Here is an 8584-nt window from a genome sequence, read left to right on the forward strand (position 1 = left end):
CTCCTCCTCCTCCTCCTCCTGATCCTCCCCATAGGTCCCCACAGGGCCCCACAGGGTTTGCCCCCAAGGCCCAGGCAGAGAGAGGAGGGCTGGGGTCCCCGGGGTCCATGCCCGGCCCTTGCTGGGAGGAGAGAGGCCCCTGGGGCCCAGAAGGAGAAGAGGAGGAGGAAGAAGAAGGGCCAAGAGTGGCCAGAGAGCCCTTTCCCTGCTCCCTCCAACCAGCCATGCCCATCCCTTGCCTCTGGTCAAGCAGGGGGCACCAGCAGGGCCCACAAGTCCCTGTCCGGAGGGTCCCGCCGAGGGCAGGGAAGGCATGGAGCCTCCTGGCAAAGAGGCCAAGGGCCACCGCATCCTGGCACCCAGGGGCCACTCTGGAGTGGCCAAAGAGCCCTTGGTCCAGGAGCTCCTCTTTGGAGCTGGGAGGCCTGGGCCCCACGGGCCACAAGAGGAGGCCTCTCCCCGGGGGCCATGTTGCCTCCCTTGGGGAGAAGGAGTGGGGCCGGGACCTGAGCTCTGCCGCCTGGGCCCAGATCTTGAGCAGAGCCTCCTTCCCTCCAAGTGTCCCTGCGTGGCCCACAGAGACCCAGGGCCTCCTTGGTGGCTGCTCCCGTGGGGCAGGAAGGGCAGCAGCAGCAGCAGCAGCAGCAGCAGCAGCAGCAGCTGTGGGGCTTTCTGGGGAAGGGGCCAAGGCGAGGAGCGTCCCTGGCTCCCTGCCCTCCTGGGAGACGGAGGCGGAGGGAGGGGCCTTTGGGTGGGGGTCTGGTGGGTCCTCTCCCCAGTCCCCTCCTTGTTGCCAAGGGCTGGCAGAGCAAGGGAAGGCCTTGAGCTTCCCCATGGAAACCGGCCTCCGCTGCCATGCCCCCTTCGCCCCTTCCGCTCCACTCCGCTTTCTGGGAATAGACTCGGGGCTTTTCTCTGCGGCCAACTGCACTTTTCAAATGGGAAAAAGCAGGCCTGCCTTAGGCTGGACTTGCCAGCCCTCCCTCTCCAAATTAAGCTGCTCCTTGGAGCCGCTTTGAACATATTTCAGAGGTCTTTGTAGCCCTGAGGAGCCCAGCTTGCCTCTGGATGAATAACACCCAGGACTGGAAGGAAGTGGGGCTGGATGGGGGGGGGGGAGTGGGGCGGGGGGAGAAAGAGGCTCCATTCGGCTCCTGCCAAATCCGGCCCTTGGCAGCCAATGCCAGGAGCAGTTCCGTGCCTTGCCTTGCCTTGCTGCCCGGAAAGCCAAGTGGGCCTTTCTCTGCAGCAGCCAAGACCCCCCCCCCCCCATGGCTGCCTTCCATGCCACAGGAGCCATGGGCCGGATCCCACAGCCCCCACCTGGCATTATTGCTGGTGCGTAAAATGGGGAGCCTGGGAACAAGACAGAGAAGACTTGGCTGTTGCTGTTGCTTGCCTTAAATCCATCTCAGAGTTATGCCAGCCCTGTCAGGAGGCTTTCAATGGCAGGACTTGCTCAAAGGTGGTTTGCTGAGAGAGTGTGACTTGCCCACAGCCAGCCAGGGATTTCCAGGGATGAGCAGAGGCTTGAACCCAGGCCCCCAGTCACCACAAGACCATGTGAGCGTCTGTGTGAATGGCTGGGGACAAGCAAAGCCTCCTGGGAAACGTGGCCCCACTTGGAGAGCTGGGGGAGATGGTTATGCCATCCCTCCCCAAAGGGGTCTTCCAGGCCTCTCCCCAAAATGGTTCTCCAGCAGAACCCCTTTTCCAAAAGCAAGGCAGAGCTGGGCACCGATCCCTTTGACTCTCAGCCTGGCCTCATCTGACCCCCGTCTTTCTCTCTCTCTCTCTCTCTCTCTCTTCCCTGAAGGGTGACTTAATGCTTCTCTCAGACGTGTTCCCAGATCTTTCCAGTTCCACAAAGTCCCTCTTGGCATCCACTGCCCTCCTGCCCAGCAGCCTCAGGAACCCATCCAGGCCAGGAAGAGGGCCAGGCAAGCTGAGCCCTGCCCTTTGTTGGCGGGTCTTTGGGGGGGGGGGGGTTGTGTGTGTTGTGTGTGTGTCTCAATGCAGACCCATTCAAGGGAGGGAGGTCCCTCCACCGCAGGTCAGCAAAGGCCAGCGCACACTCTGCGCATTAGTTTGGGGTTTAGTCCAAACTCTAAGGGTACTAGCTAATGTGCAGAACCCTAATCTTCCCCAGTTGGTTTCAGCACCTTGGAGAGAGCCTCTGAAGTCCAGACTTGAAAGCAGTTGCTGTTCTTCTTTGCTGCCAAGTTGACCTATGAATGTGGGACCCTCAGGCCCCTTGGTCCTCTGTGTTTGCACTCAGGCCTTGCAGGCCCAGGGCAGCCTTTGGAGCCCCTCCGCCTGCAGAGCGGTCCCCCTCTTGTCCTGCTTTGCCAGGGATTACCCTCCCTCCCAGTGGTCACTCTGTCTTGGGATGTGGCCGAAGTGCAACAACCTCAGCTTGGTCATCTTGACTTCCAGGGAGAGCTCAGGCCTCATTTGCTCCAGGATCCATTTATGAGCCTTTTTCGCCATCCATGCTGTCCATAGATCTCTCCTCCAACATCACTTTAACAGACCAGCATCTCTGAAGGGCCTTTCAAGTTCCTACTAAAACCCAGAAGGGATCCACCCTCTTCACCTCCCACCGTCATTGGGGCCACTGCTTGTCATTGCAGCAAATCTCCCCAAAAGCCACAGAGTCAGGATTAAAGAGGGGATTGACTACCCCAAAACACACAGAGAGAATCCCTTTGACAGCCTGCTTGCTGGCTTCCTGGCTCAAGAGTCCATTACACCAATAAAGAACTTCATTCTTGTTACTTATTTCTCTTCCCCAGTGACTTCATTACATCCTAGTTAAGCCGCCCCAAAACTAGTTCTGGGCAAATCTCCCAGACTCCCCAAAGTCCAGAGAGAGGCCTAACCCATGAGCCCCAAAGGTATCCAGAAGGAGAAGGACTGAGATGCATAGCCCCACGTGGGCCATGGCTCCCTCCTCCTCCTTCCCCCAAAGGCCCGCAGGGACCGGGCGGCTTCAGCCTGGAAGCTCCTCCTGGCCTCCTCTCCTTCCCAGGCCCTTCCCAGGCCCTCCTTGCCAGCCTGGTCTGGAGGACGGGGCCCATGTTCCACCGCACATGAGCTCATCCACAGGACCCACGGCTGTGCTTGCGGCAAGATGCCCGAGGCAGGAAAAGGGGAGCGAAGGAGGGCCAGGCAGGAGACCTGCAAGCTCAGCAAGGAACCCTGGAAACCACAATTAAGACCAAATGCTCTTTGCTCAGCTGGCTGGTATCTGGGCCGCTGGCTCAGGGCAGCAGAAAGAGGAGGAGGCTGTGCTAGCACTGTGCGTACGTGAGAGAGACTGTGTGCAACACACATGTGTGTCTGTGGGGGGGAGGTGCACCCTGGGTCCCCCCCCCCGGGCCTCACCTGAGGGTCTCTCAGCCCTGTCTCTGGAAGAGGGTCATATCAGACAGATTTCTGCAGGAGAAACTACCAATGGCTGCCTGGGAACTCGGGGGCTGTGGGTTTTCTGAGTGGCCCCTGGGCTAGAGGCTTCCTCTGGGCCCCTGTTCCAGCCTCAGGGCTCCTCAGACCTTGCAGGCTGCAAATGCTGAGGAGTCCAGACCACTCTACCATGCTACCTCTCTCCAAACCACCGGGTTCTGTTGGGATGAACCCAGGTGAGCTTGGCCCTCTGAGCAAGAGCAGCCAAAGGCCCTCCATCGCCAGTCAGGCAGATCAGAGGTCCTTTCCATCCCCTCCTCCATCAGTCCCTCCATTTGCTCTTTGCTCTTAATCAGAAGAGCAGGGACCAGGGTTCGGGAAGTGGTGCCTGTGTTCTATGGACCAGAACAAAAGCCAAGGAGAGGCAAGGGGAGCTCAATGGCCGCTGGGAGGAGGAAGAGGGCAGACAAGAGCAGGTCATGGCCCCCTGCGGTTGCTGCTGCTGCTACAGCTGCTATGCCTCCTTCAGGGCCGGCTATGGGTCCTCTGGTGACCCTAGCCAGACCTCCTCAGATGGGCACCACTGCCACAATTAACGCAAGAAGTCAGTCTCTTCCACGAACAAAACCCATATCTCAGTTGTGGTCTGTTTTGCCCCGTTGTCTGACTTTTGTCCCTTGGTTGGAAATCCTCAGAGCAAGGCCTGTCTCCATTCCATCTGTGGAGGGCTGGAGGGAATGAATGGGAGCCCTTGCAGACCATCCTCCCCCCACACTCATCCCTTCCTCCAAAGAGCTAGACAGGGAAAGGAGACGCGACCCATGGCACGTCTGAGCCTCCCCCCACAACCCTGGAAGGTCCCCCCTCTGGGCAGCCGCAGCATCTCCATGGCCCTTTCATGGCTCCAGGCCAAGTGGCTCCAGGGCTTTGGGGCAGCCTCTGGGTCCTCCTCCAAGGGGGCTTTACAGCCCCACTTCCCAACCCATCGCTCCAGCCTGCCTCCTGTGCCATCCTTCCTGGTGCCAACCCTGCAGGTGGCTGTTTGGGTGCCCCAGTGCCCAGAGGTCAATGGGGCTTTCACTGGGCACTGAAAGGAAGGACTGAGGCTGGTGGGGGCTGCCTTGGGCAGAGGCATGGCTGGCTGGGAGGGAGCGGGCTCTGCCCTTGAACGCGGATCCTGCTTAGCACCACGTAGCACCAGCCAGACAGAGATTTCTGCCACCAAAGCCAAGGCACCAGCACCCATCCGATCTCTCTCTCTCTCTCTCTCTCTCTCTCTCTCTCTCTCTCTGCAGAGGGCTGGGAAAGGCTGGCTCCCTGGTGCTCCCTTTAGCCACAGCAGACACCGGCTTGCAATTGTTCCTCCAGGGACCCAGGCAGACCTTCATGACTAGCCAGGGAGCTCAAGGGGGTGTGCATGGCTCTCCTCCCTCCATTTATCCTCCCTACAGCCCTGTGAGGTAGGCCTGGCTGAGAGTGACCGGTCACTCATTGAGTTTTCTGGCTTAACATAAACTTGCATGCTGGCCTCTCCATTCCCCACTGGCTCCCTGGAGGCTTCGGTCTCCCCGAACCCCTCTCCCCCTTCCCAGGTCGGATGTGTGGCCCCTGGACAGAAGGGACCCTTCTCAAGAGAGCAGTCGGCGGTGGTGGGATCTGGGTTTATTGGCGCAGCAACATTCGGGGTCACCAGTGGCCTTTCTCTCCTGGAGCGTGCCTCTGTCTCCACAACCTTCCCACCCCAAGAGCCTCAGCCCCTGCCTGAACCCTTCCTCCTCCTCCTGAACATCACCTGGAGGACATTCCCTGGAAGGAGCAGCCTCCCTGGGAACCATCCCCAGAGGAAATGCCAGCAAGGCCCCCCTTCTTTCCTGGGGATGTAGGTCTCGTTTTCACCATGGAAGAACAGAAGAATCCCCGTTTCCCCACCACTACCATGAGGCAGGACTGACAGTTTACTCTTTCCTTTCACACTGTAGGGTTTCTTCTTCTTCTTTTTCATATTCTTTTGCAATAACTTCATTTGTGCCAAAACATGAAACAAAAACTAAACGCAGCCACCCTGACCTTCATATTTGATATGAATGCACACATTAGAGAATAGTTGGAAAGTGTGTTTCTCAACTTTGGGGAAACTTTACATGGAGAACCTGGAGCCTGGACTGATGAGGGTCTTCACGTTTTGGGTTGTATTCTGCCTAAAATCAGCACATGGTTTTTCTGTCTAGCCACTTGCAGCAATGGATCCCATCCGTCGCATGTGCATCATGTGCCACAAGTTTCCCCATAAGACCCTGAAGGAGGAGTTGCACATCCGTTCTTTGAAATAAATTAAACATTGCTTTTCCATCCAACATGGAGACCTGAAGTGTGGCAAAAAGGAACTCCATTGCAGACTTCGGGGCAGATCTTCTTTCCCTGACCTTGTGGTGTGCATGTGGTCCTTCTCCAGAGATGGCACCCCAGAAGATCATGGCCCCATAGAAACAGACCCTTCCTCCAACCCTGCCGCCATGATGTCCGTGTTTCTGGTGCTGCTGACAGACAAGGAACGGCTGGGGGCAGCCATGGTACCGCAATGAGCCTGGCCCTGCTCCTGTCCTTGAGGCATCAAGCGGGTCCAGGTGGTTCTTTGCCCTCCCCAGGCTCCTGGCCGAGAGGCTGGACTGGCGGAGCTGGGGAGCTGGCTGGGCGGCTAAGGGTCAGGCTGTAGACACCGGCCATGAAGGTCTGCCAGCCCCTCCGGAGGACATGGCTCACCTGCTGAGGAGAGGAACACACAGCGTCAGACTGGGGAGGAGGGTGGAGTGGGGGCATGCTTTCCCCTTCCCGCATGGATTTCTTTATGGCTTTGGGGGAAACACTGCTGGCTATGGGCTTCCTGCATAGCTGGGGAGGGAGCTGGGCTGGGTCTTTTGGGGTCCCATTTAGCCTGCCCTTCCCTGTTCCCCTAAACATTTTTCTCCATCTGAAGCAACTGTTTTGGTATGAAAACACCCCTGAAAGGATGCAATTTTGGCCAAAAGGCTATTGCAGGCCCACACAAAAAAGCAGCCCACTCCCTGCTCCGCAGCCCAGCAGTAGTTGAAAAGTGAGTGGCAATGATTTCTAGTCCTTCAGAAAGTTACTTCCAGTTATCACTAAAGGAGAGACCCTAACCCTAAAGGGCCAGAGGTCTCAAAGCCGGCTAGCAATCCCTGGTGTGCAGCAAAGGTTCCCTCCAGGCCACACTGCGCTTCCTTGCTAATTCCTGGCATGCCAAGGCAACTGACCTTCTGGCTCCTTGGCTACCCTGGCCCTGGGGCACCAGTCCCTTCTTTCCTCCTCCTCTTCTCACCTTCTTGTGCTTCCTCATCCTGCTGCCCGTCTGGCCGTGCGTCTCCCCAAGGAGCATCTGCCCGTCGTCCCCTGTGCCCAAGGGCTGGGCAGTGCCCACCATGGCTGCTTCTCCTGTCCCACTCGGGGCTGCTGGTTCTCCTTCTTCCTCCACTGCTGTTCCTTGCCTGGCCTTCTGTCTCCCCAGCAGGCTCTCACCCCTCCTGCTCCTGCCCCTCCTGCCCCGGCCTCCTCCTCGGCCTGGGGAGGTCCTCTGCCGGGAGCCTTCCTCCCCTACGGCCCCCCAAGTGGGCTCAGGCTCCTCCAGGGGGCCGTAGGGGCCGATGGTCCTGGAGGAGCCAGAGGCCTGCAGGAGGCTGGGGGTCTTTGGCCCCCGCAAGGAGGACCAGGCCCTCCGGAGCCTCCTCTGGTTGGTCATGGCCGGGCAGAAGGGACCGGAGGGGCCTGGCGCAAGAGCGGCTCTGCCGGCTGCCTCCCTCTTCCTTCCTTCCCCTTTTCAGAGGGTGATTCACCTTCAGGTGACAAAGAGGAGGAGGAAGGGCAGGGAACGTCTCAACACAAGGGCCCCGAACCTCCCTCTGGACTTTCCTCCTTGCAAGTGGATCCCTTATCTGATGCTGAGCCAACATCACAGAGAGAGAGAGAGCGAGCAAAGGTCAGAAGGGCCCCCTCCCCACAGGTGAGCCTCCACCTCACAGGGCAAAGGGCAAAGGGCAAAGAGAAGGCTTGCTGATGCCAACACTGCCCTCAAGGAGCAAGGAAGAGACGGACTCTGGGCCAGGAAAGGAAGGTGGCTAAAGTGGTGCACTTTGAATCAAAGTCACAGGGAAGCACCCGGGGGACCCTTTGGGGAAGTGCTCCATGGGTGCGAGTGCGAGGGCACATGTGTCCTTGTGACTCAGCTGGACAGAGACACGCGCCGCTGGCAGCAGTACCCTTCACGGCTGGCTCCTCTGCCCAGCCACCATGCCATCCTGGGATGTGTCTCTCCTTGGAAGGACAGATCTGCCCCCCCCACCCCCACCGCAGCCAACATCCAGCCATATTCCTTGGCTTCTCCTGAGTCTCGCTGGACGCCTGGAGGAGCCCTGAGAGAAGGGCAATGGAAGAAGGACCACCATCCCTTGGCCTCTTGGTGCTGGGCCTGAGCCAGAGAGGGCCTTTGCTCCACGCATGGCCAGAGAGAGACTGGAGGAAGGGGCAGAGAGGCCTAGAGGAGGAGGAGGAGGCTCTTCCACTCCGGTCCCCAGCCGTCCAAGCCCCCTTTGTCCTTTCCTTTGGGAGCCATCCAGCCTTTGCTCCCCAACCCAGCCTCTCACAGAAGCAGCCACTCTTCTGTGGGCCTTGATGTGTCTCTGCCAGCCCCACAAAGAGGGCGGATGCCAGACCAGGAGGGCTCTCTGGGGGCCAACAGGGACTTTGGGGCCATTCTCCCTTGCTATAGGGGCCCAGGGCAACACCGGGGGCTTCACGGCCGGATGCCAGCAGGTCTGGCCCCGGTCTCTGCTTGGCGCAAGGAAGGGCCACGCTGGGCCCACAATGTGCCCCACTCCCTCCTTTTGTGGGGCCCCTGGCCCCTCTGCTGCTGCTGCTGCACTTGATGCACCGTTTTCCCTTTGAAGGGAGCCAATGAGGCCTCTGTCTTCAAGGGCAGCCATGCCCCTGAAATGCGCTCCTGCCCCGAAGCACAGGCCCCACTCCCCCCTCCAAGACAAGGGGGCCCTTGGGGCAGACCCTCGGGGCGCGGGGCTCTGGCTCCCTCTGGCGGCCGCCGGGGGGATCCCTCGCTCTGCCCTTTTCTCTGCGGGACTGAGCCTTTAAGGCGCCGGGCTCTGGCGCCCTC

The 8584-nt window shown here is 59.3% G+C and overlaps 1 protein-coding gene across 1 annotated transcript; it reads right to left on the reverse strand.

Moving 5' to 3' along the window:
* Nucleotides 1-5200: 5200 nt before the first annotated feature.
* On the reverse strand, nucleotides 5201-7159 carry CUNH11orf86 (chromosome unknown C11orf86 homolog). Its single transcript, XM_089483632.1, has 2 exons — nucleotides 6743-7159; nucleotides 5201-6168 (listed from the first exon to the last, which is right to left on the reverse strand). Exons 1-2 carry the CDS (start codon nucleotides 7157-7159, stop codon nucleotides 6016-6018), a joined length of 570 nt encoding a protein of 189 aa, XP_089339758.1. The 3' UTR covers nucleotides 5201-6015.
* Nucleotides 7160-8584: the final 1425 nt, after the last annotated feature.

Source organism: Sceloporus occidentalis, unplaced genomic scaffold (assembly GCF_023333645.1).
Source record: "Sceloporus occidentalis isolate IW3139 unplaced genomic scaffold, rSceOcc1.0.p SCAF_20, whole genome shotgun sequence".
NCBI classification, from domain to species: domain Eukaryota; kingdom Metazoa; phylum Chordata; class Lepidosauria; order Squamata; family Phrynosomatidae; genus Sceloporus; species Sceloporus occidentalis.

Bases quoted from the DNA above. Each gene is read 5' to 3' on its own strand.
- CUNH11orf86 (XM_089483632.1), bottom strand. From the start codon at position 7,159: ATGACCAACCAGAGGAGGCTCCGGAGGGCCTGGTCCTCCTTGCGGGGG. The intron at 6,169-6,742 runs GTGAGAAGAGGA...TCCTCTCCTCAG, and splicing joins GGATGAGGAAGCACAAGAAG to CAGGTGAGCCATGTCCTCCG.